The sequence below is a fragment of the Microtus pennsylvanicus genome, chromosome 16 (assembly GCF_037038515.1).
Source record: "Microtus pennsylvanicus isolate mMicPen1 chromosome 16, mMicPen1.hap1, whole genome shotgun sequence".
Taxonomy (NCBI): domain Eukaryota; kingdom Metazoa; phylum Chordata; class Mammalia; order Rodentia; family Cricetidae; genus Microtus; species Microtus pennsylvanicus.
In genome coordinates this window covers 2,460,389-2,473,447 of record NC_134594.1, presented here as the reverse complement: position 1 = coordinate 2,473,447, position 13,059 = coordinate 2,460,389, and the positions used below count along the sequence as shown (strand labels likewise).

The window sequence follows — 13,059 nt, the reverse complement described above, 5'->3', positions numbered from 1 at the left end:
TTGCAATAGAACCGGTGGTAAGTATATGTATATGTTTTTGAAGAAGGTATATAATATTATTCAGATTACATAATTTTATAGTATTTCAAAACACTTTAACAAACAGAATATAATTGAGTAGTAAATAAAAGAACAAATAAATATTTTACTATTCAAAATTTACATACTTGATTACAAAGAACTTGTCTATGATTGTTTTCAATTTCTGTTTGCTAAGGATTTGGGTTTTTTTTTCTCTTTTGAATACAGATGGAAGCTTTAGACAGAGCCGACCAAACCTCACGTCCCTGTTAGTGCAGCCCATCTCAGCGTCCTTTGCTAAAAAACTGATTGCTTTGCCGAAACTGAGAATGGATAATGATACCTGCAGCCCTCTGGAGCTTCCATATTACGGTAAGGTAACCTGTGCTTCTTTACATATGCTGAATACTTTAAGAACATTCATCATTATTTATATCTCTTAATTTGGAAGGTCTATGATTTTTCATTTCAAAACTGCAGACTTTTGGTAGGAGAGGCATCTGTACCATTCTGTGCTTCAGTAGGGATGAGTTTGAAAGGTATTTATAATTAAAATCTAAGAAATTCATGAAGCTGGAATATTTTTGCAAGAAGAAAAAGGGAAGTTTGGGTTATTCCAAAGAAAAGGAGCTTTAGTAATAAAGTATTTGTGCATACATGGAAATCTGCTTAGCACATCTTCAGAGCTTCAGCTCTAGAGGGCTCACTGCCTGCCAGGGTTCAGTGGATAGCACTGGCTCTCTGGCAGTCTGCTGCCTGCCAAAATTCAGTGAATAGCAGCAGCTATCTGGGGTATGAAATCTTTTAGTATAGAGCATTAAAGCCTAATTCCTGCAATTGACTAAAAAAATCCCTCTGTCTATACACATCATTGCCCAGGAGATGTTTTTCGTTCGTTGGCGAAATTTGTCAGACTTGTTGGACTTTGCAAGATAAAACTGAAACAGTTATGCTACCTGTGTTGGGATGAAAGCATGGGCTGCATCTTTTTTTTTTTCTGCCTTCAGCTTCAGCATTAAGTTCTGAGGAAGAGACAGTCTTCACATGTTGTTAAAACTGCTGTGAACTAAGATTCCAGTCCTTTGGCTTTGTGTGTCCAGATCTGAGGCTCTATCCACTGCCAGTGGTTTACATCTGTTTTTCTCCTAACAACAAAAGCATTAAAATATGCATTGAAGAAAACATTTCCAAAGTCAAGTTTGCTGGATGCTGGAGACATAGGAACTTTTCAGTGTGTATGTGTACATGCATGCATGTGTGTGTGTGTCTGCATATGGTTGCATTTGTCTCAGCATACCTGTGGATATGAGAAGACAACCTCTGAGAGTCAGGTCATTCCTTCTAGAAAATGAGTCCTAGCATCAATCTCATCAGCTTGGTGTCAGAGCTTCCTCCTGCTGAGCCATGTCTGCTGCCCTGAATCTGTTAATTCAGTGAAGAGTAGAGCTTTTTCTGCATTTCAGCAACTATCCACCTTTTAGAGTACTGATATTTCCTGTGATAATGTTGTAATCACCCATCTTACTTCTGAGTTAATGCCGCAGACTTTCGTCTACTGAAACATAGAAAAGCCACACATTTGTGAGAATCAAAGATGGATATCTACCCCAGCTCTTTTGTAAACAACAAACTGCTGTGTGTTTTAGTGAGCCTCTTATCAAATGATGATGGCAATTGCTTTCTCAGCAGTAAAGCGTCTTCACATGAAATGTTGCTCTCTAGCTAAAACCGAACATGAAGTTACAGTCAGCAGGTATGGAGCTAGCAAGGAAAGTAGAAATTGAGAGTTGGAACTTCACATTTCCAGTGTCAAAGAAGCATCATGAAAGATCTGCCAAGGAACTGTGTTATATAAAAATTTTTAGAAAAATTAAAATAGACTTAAACTTAGAAAAGAAGTTGATGTTTGTGAAGTTTTCATTTTTCAGAAAACAGATTTTTTTTTGAGACAAAATTTCACAGTAGCTATTGAACCAGACCTGGAAATCACTCTACAGACCAGGCTGGCTTAAAACTCACAGAGCTCCACCTGCCTCTGCCTCATGAGAACTGGGACTAAAGATGTGCACTACCACCACCCAGCCAGTAAACAGATTCTTACATTTATATTGTTTGGACAGCAAACGAGCATACTGAGAGTTTGTGTGATTTAATTTAAATGTAACTTAAAAGGAGGATAACCACATCAAAGTTCTGCATAGAGCTATTTATAACTCACCAAAGACAATTAACTTCTGAGTATGTTATATACTCTTAAAATTGCATTAATTGCTCAACTGATGTGTAAAGATACAACATAAAAATACCAAAAAGGTTCTTTACTTCGAATAAGAGCGATACTTCTAGTTTATAAATTAAAAATAGTGTAAAACCCATTATAGTTGAATTTGTTCTTTCATTGAGCCTTCTAAGCATAGTCTTGAAATACAGTTAGAAAACTTTATTTCATCAAGATTGAGAAATAGGTAAATGTATGTACACATCAAGTAATTATTTATTTTTTAACTTGTTATTGCAATGGATCAGTATTCTCTAAAATCTAAGGAATGTAGCGAAATTTCTCCATTACAAGTGCTTTATGAACACTTTTACCCTTTTTATCACATTTATCAACATTTTACAACAATGTAAGTAGATCTGACGGTTCTCTAAACTCTATAGATTGGCCTGACTCTTTCAAACCTGTTGGTATATTCCATCTCATAAAGCCTATCTACATACAGCAAAACCAAGATTCATTTTCTGAACTTTCTTTGAGCAATGACCCATTTCATCACTAGAAGAAAATTTAAAAACAGGTAGCTTTGGACTCTGCTTCATTGCTGGGACCATGATAGTTTATAGTGGTAGCTAATTGAGCCAGTGGTGAGTAGATTTAGCTGAGTAAGGGAGAAGGGGAGAGATGGAGACAGAGATGGGGGTTAAGTGTAAATGCTAGAGGTGGCAGACGGATTATTAACCACTAAGTGAAGCAGTCACAGGTGAAGTGAAATTCATTGAGTTGGCCATAAAGGGAAAACAATATATTTTCTTTGGAATGTAATAAATTTGTGTTTGTTTTTCAGTTATTTATACCAAAAGCTATCTAAGTGATTCAAATAATAAAAGGTGAGGAAAGAAATGAAATGTCAGCACATGAAATAGGTTTAGGATATGTAAGGAAGAGACGAGGGCATTTTGTGGAGGCTCTTTAAAGAAGCAAGCCATTGAGCCAAAAGAACCACATTTGACTGAACAGAAACAGATTGGACTGATTAAATCATTGGATGCCCTGGATTTGTTGGTTTTGGTCTCTCTTTTGAGAGCCTCTCTGCTAATTTAGTATGTTCTCAATCATTTTAATTGATGCTCTAGCCAGGACTAGAAATGTTGGTGTCAAATATTAATTCGACTTCATGTTTAAGGTTCAGGAATACATTGAAAATACTAAAGTGACAAACTATAGGTTAATGTAACTTAAGTGGAAAATATACATATATCAGGGTTAAAGGAGGAAATTTGATAAACTTGATTCATTTAATATTTAAAGGGAAAATGATTTTTTAATTTTATGCTGTATCAAACTTACCAAGGAAGACAAGTTTTGTGCAAAAGTGAACGGTGTAAAACACAAGCTTATCTGTTTAAATAGAAAGAGGAAAACTAGTAATGTAGCTCTGATTCCCTTATTCTTAATTTGACACATTCTCTGGTGAAAGTTAGCTCCATTAGAATAATAAAGCAACACTTAACTCATAATATCATTTAGGCTTTTTTACAAGTTTCAAATTGTTGTAAATAGTTATCTTTTGAATTTGTTATTATCCACTTGAAAGAATTCATTTACATTTCTTTAGAAGATATTTCACTATATATTTAAATGTATTAATGTTACAAATGGTGATTATGCAAAAGTTGTCATTAAATAGCTCATTTTAACTATTCAAAACATAGTTATTAACAAGAAATGTTCGTTTACTTGGATCCACAAATATAATTTTGCTACATCTGAAGCTAATGAAACTGTCTAATAGTATTAGCCTCAAGGATGCTCCCTGGGAGGAAAATCTAGAGGAACCTTTCATTAAAATTTGTTGGCTATCATCTATCCATCCTGTGAGAAAACATGTTCTGAGATACCATATTATTAGATAGCTGATAGATTGACATGGCCTCCAAATAATACTAACAATAAAAGTCATTAAACTTTTTGACCTTACAAAGGAAAAAAATATGTAGGTTATTCTTTTTAAGAAGAAAAACTGTGTTTTGCATGAGGGTTGGTGTGCTAGTCTCTTTTCCAACACTGAAACAGAAATATTTGAGATGAAGGAGTATTGTTTGATTTTGTCTAACAGTGATAGGGGTTAGTTTGTGGTCAGTTTGCCTTGTTATGTGGTCTGAGGTGACAAATCATTGAGGAATCTATCAGAGACAGTGGCTAATTAAAGCAGAATGAGGAGAAACATAGGAGGTGGCTCTTTCTCTTCCTGAGGTGTGTCTCTAGCTATCAACCTTGTTGCCACTAGGTCTACTTCCTGCAAGTTCTATTGTCTTCCTAAAGCATCACAGAGTAGAGACACTCACAGATCATAGGGAACTCTCATCCAGGTCTTAGGTTATGGACATCTAGTCATCAGTGAAAAAGAAAATAGCCCTAAAAAACATGGGCATAATTTTAGTTTGTGTACACAACTCTATACAGCAAAACATATGGATAAAATCAATGTGCTTGTGTATTCAACTCAATATGTCATCCATATGGGTAAAATCAATGTTCCTATGTACACAATGGTATATGTCATGCATATGAGTAAAATCAATGTGCTTGTGTACACAACTTTATGCAGCATACATTCGGGTAAAATCAATATTCTTGTATACACAACTCATGCATATGGGTAATATCAATGTGCTGTGTACACAGGTCTATATGGAATACATTTGAATAAAATCAATGAGCTAGATCACATTAGTAAAGAAAAATAACCAGCAATAAAGGCTGCATGTTAGCAGTTGCTGCTGTACCCCTTAGCAGTGACACCCAGTTCTCTAAATTCCAGCAACCAATTGCACAGTGCACCTAGGGGTCTGGGCTGGAAGCTAAGAACAGAGGAAGTTGTGGAACTAAAGAGCAGCATTCGTGAGTTACCAGTCTGAAGTCCTGGCATAAAAGGAAAAGGAGTTTCAGAATTCACTTTGAAGGACTGTTCATGAAGGATCTGAAATACAGAACACAGGTGTGAGACCTATTGTCCAAAGTCCACAGACAGTAGACTCAGACCTGTTTCCTGGGGAGTGAAGGTAGGGCTTACCCAGGGTGACAGAACTGTCATTCGCCTTGAACTTCTCAAGTTTCCAGCGTTCTGTTTCATCAGTTAACTCTTAGAAATGATTCAGCATAAATTTTTGTTTGTTAAACACTGAAGGCAATCTGAGATGCCCACTTTCAAGTAAGATCATTTTCACCTATACTACCCAATATCTCAGTGTTATTTTGTCATTTTTGTAGCTTTCTTACATTCTTATCTTATTGCTTTTAAACATTTAAACATTTGTCTACTCTTGATAGATTACAGAAGCTCCAACTAATCTTTAAAGTTTATACATGTAATAAAATCCAATGCAATGTATGTCATCTATTTTGATGATCTGTTTTTCACAATGGACAGATGTTGTAATTTACAAAGTTACAACCTATTGGAAATACCTTGCTCTTTCTGTTTTTACATCCTGCTATTTCACAGCATTCTCTGTTATTGTCTTTACACAGCTGTTCAAGTAAATATTGTATAAACATGCTTGCATGTCTAATTTGTGAAGCCCCAGAGCTTCTTATCTGTAAGTCTCTATGCCAACACTGACCATCCCTCACAAGTTATTGAGGCTCCTCTCAGGTTAAAGTGATCTCACTTACTCCCTCTCTTAGGCTTCAGTGCTTGTATGCTGCTAGACACTAAGATATGAAATCTCTCTGACCAGGATGAATGATTTAACGTTCATTAGAAAACACTGGTTATTCCTTGTTTCTATATTTCAACTCTTTGAGGTTTCCCCTGTAGGACAGAATCTGATATATGCTCTACAGGTATCTGAAATGAATGTGAAACACAGAGTTTAAAGGTAGTGTTAACATATTTAATTAGATATAAATTTCCCTTCTATGTTATTCAAATATTCTATATCTTGTTAATCTTTAAAAAAAATCACCCAGTGTGAATGTTATTTGTCCATCTTGATGTGTCAACTTTTTATCTTAAATGTTTTGCATTCACTTCTTGTGTGCTTTTGTTCTGAACACTTGTTACTGATTAGTAGAGCCATTCAAAGAACAAAACAAAGTTCTTTCTAGCAACACGTGCCTTCATTGTGTTTAGACTGATAATTACTTACACTAAGATGTTTTTCATTGCTTTATTTATTTTTGCTATTTTGGTAATGTTTTGCTTTTAATTTTTCTAAGTCTTAATCTCTATTTCCATATGTCTCAGTAGAACAAATATCATGCATTTCAAATGCAGTGTTTTATACAAATTGGAGCATTTGATTCAAAACAATTATTTTAATTTCTGTGTCTTTGCTTTTCTGAGCTTAATTTGGCATTTCTATCTATACCACATTTTTTTATTTTTGTGGTTAGGTAACTTATTATTGTATTAGAACTTGAACTCATTATGTTCTTTTGGAGTTACTGTAATAATTTCTGCCTAAGAATCCTTCACTACTTTATTACTTCATGAGAACTGACTGTTTGTCATCTCCTGAGTCCAAACATGCAGCCTCTATAATGCCTGCTTCCTAGAGGAAGAGTCATTATTTTCTTTCATCAAAATGAGCCCTTTATTGAGGGAAAGGAGACCATTTCTTAACTTCATTAATCATCCTTTTGCATAACATACTTGCAGCTCACCAACAAGTAAGAGGTTTCAAAATCAGTGCACTCAAAACCAGCAAATTAAAATGAGGTGGAGGACACCTGATGACATTAGAATATCAGTCTTTATGATGTCCTGCCTGCAGGGTTCAGAACTTGCTCACACCCTTGTACTTCTTAGGGTTGTCCAAAAACAGTGTCTCAGATTCATCAAATTCTCTGAACTTCTAGACAGATCGATTATATAATTTATGTGTGTTCACATTTTAACTTAAATTTTGACCTAATTTTGCCTTAATGTTTGACATTTCTCAATACTTTTAATGAAATTTATTATTGTAAATTATTTTTACTTGTAAAATATAGTCTAGTATCCCAGGCTACCATATTACCTGTAAAGAAAATCTACTCTCTGTGTGTTCATGTCTTAGCAATAAAAACACAAGTTGGTGTTTATACAAAGATTGATTGATGTAAAATATAAGGTGGCATTAAAAGTAAACAAAATACTTAAAGTGTGCACTACATGACCATTGAGCCAACGGACCATATACAAGATGTAGTACAAAGCTGAACAGAATAGATACATCAGTGCTGCTACCACTTAACCTGGGCTAGTAACTACTACTATATCTAAATTCATGAAAGAAATGTGAGGATCGTCACAGGGAATAGCAAGACCCTGAAGCTGTTACTTTTGGTTAAGCAAGGTGTCTTTGCCAGGGAGTAACCAGGTGAGAAGGGCAATAGAAAATTAACCCTCTAATCCTTCACACCCACAGCCTACTGATCAATGTTGAAGCCTTCCATTGGATATACACTACCTGAATCCTGCAATTATGGGTGCAGAATGATGTGGTCCATAGCAGGCATTCTCCTGGAGTACTCGCATGGTCAAGGAGTCAACAGTGGATTTGATAGACAAATGGGACCTGTGTAGATGAGGCAATTTTCCAGAAGATTAGTTTTCTCATTGATCCTATGATTTGTGGCTTGTAGAGGTTTGGTAGAATGATGTGGAAAATTAATCAATTTTATCAAATTTCACTCTTACAGAAAAAGTTTTGCTTCTTTTTCTAATAGTCATATTCATCAAAATATCTCTTTACTTCTGCAAAAGGAAAAATGTATATTTTTCAAATACATACACCTCCATCTGTGTCAATGTATATGTGAATGTGTGTATGTATACTGGAGATAGGGTGAAAAGCTTTCCTTTTTAAAAATATATTAGCTGCACTGCCATAGGATACAGCAGCTTTATTTTAAGGATGTTTGTGTGAATAGTTGACATTTTAAAAAGATGTTAAAGGATTACAGAACACCAATTATTGAAAATGTGAGTTTATAATAGCCTTTAATCCCCATGGAATGTAGAAAAATTGAAAACACACACACTAAAGTGCCATTAGTAGAACTAATTGTACTTTAAACTCACATACAAAAATTCTCAGGCATAGAGAATAGACAAGATTTCTATTAAAATTAGAAACCCTAGCAAGAACAGTGTCTAGGGAAACAAGAGAAGTTTAATTATTATGATTGGAACACAAAGCTGGAAGTAATCTTTTTCTCTCAATTTCTGTAGATAGCTTCCAGGTATTTCTGAAATATTTACTAAGGTTGGTTTTACCATGAATAAAAACTTGTTAGTCTTCTAAGACAGAGAATAAGAATCAGTTAATCTTAACACCGGCAGGAATGCAACAGGTTGTTGTCTCTGGAACATACCTGTAGACATACATACACCTGTAGGAATTATTTCTCTGAGCCTGAAGAAATTCAGGAGTAGTGAGAGGCAGTCTCTGTCTCCTGACCCTGATGCCACTCACTGTATGTGAATGCAAAAACTGAGTGAGTCAAACTTTCTCCTGTTGAAATCCTTCAAACTGCAGATGTCATATTTTAAAACTGTCCTTTAGCAACATGTAAAACAGAAACCATTTGGTAAAATGAGTTGGAAATGTAGGGACATCCACATGTGTGTATGCACTATATATTTAAATAATAAATTGCTGCTGAGTGCTCTCAAAAATTTCTTCATTTCAAATTTCAAGCTATTTTTATCATTTTCAAATAAAATTAATATTAATGAAAGTTTGAAAGTATATCAAAAGTATTTTCTCTTAGTTATTTAAAAGCAAAAAAACTACAGAGTAGCTATCCATATCTGAACTCTCGCAGAATAAATAATACATCCATTATAACCACTAGCATCCTTTTGCCACACACTCCACCGGCACAGTTCAACTGAGTCAATCATTTCAATAAAGTCCCAGTTGCAGAAAGCTCAAATCAAGGTCACACAAAGCTCTCCTTTTTCCTGTCTCCTGTTCTTTCCAATTAGTACTTTCAGCATCGGAATTCTGACAATAGTAATGGTGTGCTTTTCCCATTGCATCTTCCAGATGATACACGGTACCATTTTTGTTCTACCACCGGACCCATTTTGGACAGCGTGCTTACATTGTTTTCTTCATTAAAGTCACCTTTTTCAACTTACCTTTTTCAGATCAAGTCTGAACTGATATATCCATTCTGCCTTCCTTCTTTCTGCTTCTACCAGTTAGTCTTCACTGTTGTCGGGGCTCTGATTCAATTTCTGATACCATTGTTGGATTGTGAGACCCAATTCTACATTTTCCTAACTAATTCAATAAGCTATAATATACTACTACCTTTTCTCTGGATGGCTTATGAAGTTTATTACAGAAGTTTGCAATCATACACAAGTTCAGAGACACAGTTTAAGTGAACCCATGGACCAATCACACAGCTTTCGGTAGATTTATTTTAGCTTCTGTTCTGATACATTACCTTTTCCAAAGAAAATTTAGAGATTTCAAAGAATACTTCAGTAGATGTTCTAAAAGAGAAGAGCATAAAAGCTCTATAATTGTGGTAGCAGTCATATTAACAAAATTAGTCTGCACTCTGTGGTACTATCTAGTACTTACTACAAGTTTAATGGTCTTGGTTATCTAACAATTACTGGTTTGTTAAATAAGAATTGAGTTGAAACTGACATGAATTTTCCCTTCCAATTTCATATTTTCTTCTATAAAATCTACTGAGTAAATACATTTTTTTCTTGAAACTACAGTTATTAAACATTGTCCAACAATGCAACCTACAATGCAACCTCAGTCTGGATTCTGTTCTCTCCCAATAATCATTTTCTTTTCTTTGAACATTTTCTTAGTTTCTAGTACTATAGGATTTTCAAAATTATCTTGTGATTCTCCAGCTTTTCTTAAAGAACTTTCTTTTAAAATAAAAGAAGAACGAACCAAAAACATAATTTCTTTGAGACCAGAGACTGTTTTCTAAAAAGTATGACCTGCAGGTTGACAATGTTTGTGGCTTTAGAAAAAGTCTTCCAAATACCATTCAGAAAATAAAGCTTAGAATAGTTATTTTTACTATATTTCAACCCAGATATATAAAATAAATCAATACACAGATGTATCTGATAATTTGATTCATGTTATCTAATTATCTACTCTTTCTACCAGTCATATATCTATCTCTACCAGTCAATGGAAATGTACAACATTTTGGAGAATGGAGAGATAATTCATCCAGTAAAGATCTGCCATAAAGGCCTTTATATTATATTACTTATAATTATTAAACAATAATAGAATATATGCAATTATTATATTATCATATCATCAGTGAGAAAATAGCTCAAATTTCAAATTTAACAATGGTAATGTATATAGAAGGCTAAAGCCATATTAATATTAATAGTGTATGCGTTGATTTATACTGAATGTTTCTACAAATTTTTATTCTCTATCACCTATAATAAGCTAAAGGTCACTGAACAAATACCGAAGTATGAGTGGTATATAGATTTTATCTGACACCCATCATTATGTTAGATATGGATATCAACACAATAGTGACTATTAAAATAATTCAAAATAATGTAAATGTATATGTCATATGTACTCAGAAAAAAGGTTTCTTTTAGTATTTTTGCATCTCAAATATCATTTTTATTTGAATGCACTATCTTTAACTGGCTTATAGAAACAACCTTCCTAAATTTCATTTGTAAAAGTGATATTTTTTTACCTCTTTAAGAAAAGGAATATTCACAAATAATCACAAGGATATTTTGAACAGTCAAAAATGTGTAATTTAAGGTTTTAATAGAATGAAATCAAGAAGTATCTTCAAAATACTTAGATTGTATATATAAACATTAACATATTACAACTATATAGAAAATCTTTACCCTTTGTTCATATATAAAGATTTAAAAAATAGTGAGCAAAGCATTTAGATGGGGGAATTATGTTAATAAAAACATTATATTCAGATAAAATTAGAGGAGTCAATCTGTATTAGATATAATAGTAAGAAAGATAAAGAAAATATTTTATATTTGAATCCTACCTTTTGTGCAAGTGATATTACGCATTTTTCATAATCTTACAGGAACTGTAAGAGAAAGAAAAGCCCCTAAAATATGTGGGAGTTAGTATAGTCCACATAACAAAATTAATCTAGAACAGAGGAGATATAAAGTTATGAAATATTTGTTTACACATGTATATGTATGTTTTGTGTGTGGAAATATCATTAAGCATTGGGCATGTCTGGACAGTTCAGTTCATTCCAGAAATGCACATATATGTAAACACTGTGAAGGGAAAGCTTCCAGCTGTCTCTATAGATGACTCAACATCTGCTTATGGGAAAACCTCTTAGCAAAATAAGACTAACAATGAATTTCTTAATTTGATAAAAGGAATTTCCCAGAAACATATGTCAAGAATGTTTTAAAATATAAAATGTTAAAAATATTCTGCTTAAGTTAATAATAAAAGATAAAGCTCAAAGAAGACAGTTTTTGCCTGCTTTCTATGTCTGGGCTCCAGGACAAAATGATAAGTTGCTAGCAGGAAGCAGTGTTAGGTAAATGACTCAATAGGGATATCTGTGAACTCAGCCTTGGGAGGCAACAGTAGGGAGACCACTTGGTCTTGTTTGCCAGCTTCTCTAGCTAGTTGATGAGTTGGAGTTTAGTGAAAGACCTTGTCTGAAATTAAAGGGAGGATGGGAAGGTGGCTCAGCAATGAAAGGAGGACTGGAGAGATAGCTCAGTGACCAAACACTTGCCATGTAAGTGTGAGGAATGGAGTTTTTATTCTCAGAAGCCAAATAAGAGCAGATTGGGCATATCAACTTACTAAAAATGCCTGGTTTTTGCATGCATAGAGCAAACTAGCTGGTGAAACAAACCATATAATGGAGCTACACACTCCTTTGAGAAAACTTTCCTAAATGAATAAGGTACACAAGGATCAAGAAAGATTCCTGATATCAACATCAGGCCTCCACATTCAGGCACACATAAGTATGTTCACATGCATAGACTGACAGAAAAAAAAGATGCAAGCACATACAGACACACACACACTCATGCCTCAGACTCATGCACATGAAAATCAATAAATAGGAGAACAATAGAGCATGATATCATGTATCACCTCTGCTTTGCACATGTGCACACACACAGGTGTGCACATACATGTACACAAACAAACACTCATACATACACACATAAAAAAGTGAAAAGGAGTTGTCTTTATTAAGAACCCAAGTAAATGAGAGGCCATGGGCCCAGTTTGTCATGGTGATGTGTGGACCAGGCAGAATGGATGTCACTACAAAAAGCAAGAATGTTGTGTGGAGATGTGAGAGACAGAGAAAAAGAGCAGTTTAGATGCTGTAAAGAGAGGCAGAACTGGAGATGTGTCAACAGGGGAGACACAGACTGATGTGACAGGCATTTACTGCCGCCAGAGTCCATGGTGATGCCAAGGCCAGTGCTGCTCTCAAAGAGCAGGTCTGGGTCCATGGTCCTACTGCATCTGTGCTGAGGATGATGTCGGTGGCCTGTGTTACCACCAAGAACCACGAGCATGCCTGTGGTCTGGACTGCTACCTGAGGCCGTGTTAATGTGTAAGAGTCTTGCAGAGAGGGCGCTGCCCTCACTGGCCCTGGGAGTGCTGGTTCCAACCCTCATGGGAGAGTTGGTACCAGAGGCAAGGGCAAGGGAGAACTGGCTCTGCTTTTGGAGGGGGTGGAGGGAGGCTGTCCTTACCAGCACAGCTACTATCCAGGTCCATAACCAGGGCTTCGAGTTGGCCCATCACAACATCTAACC

At 35.0% G+C, this 13,059-nt stretch overlaps 1 protein-coding gene across 2 annotated transcripts in view; it reads left to right on the top strand.

Moving 5' to 3' along the window:
- Naaladl2 (N-acetylated alpha-linked acidic dipeptidase like 2) overlaps positions 1–13,059 on the top strand; it is a 1,054,557-nt gene that overhangs the window by 774,661 nt on the left and 266,837 nt on the right. For both annotated transcript variants that reach the window (XM_075950779.1, XM_075950778.1), the window contains one exon: positions 250–393. In XM_075950779.1, coding sequence (XP_075806894.1) covers positions 250–393 — 144 coding nt within the window. The remainder of the gene's footprint in view (positions 1–249; positions 394–13,059) is intronic.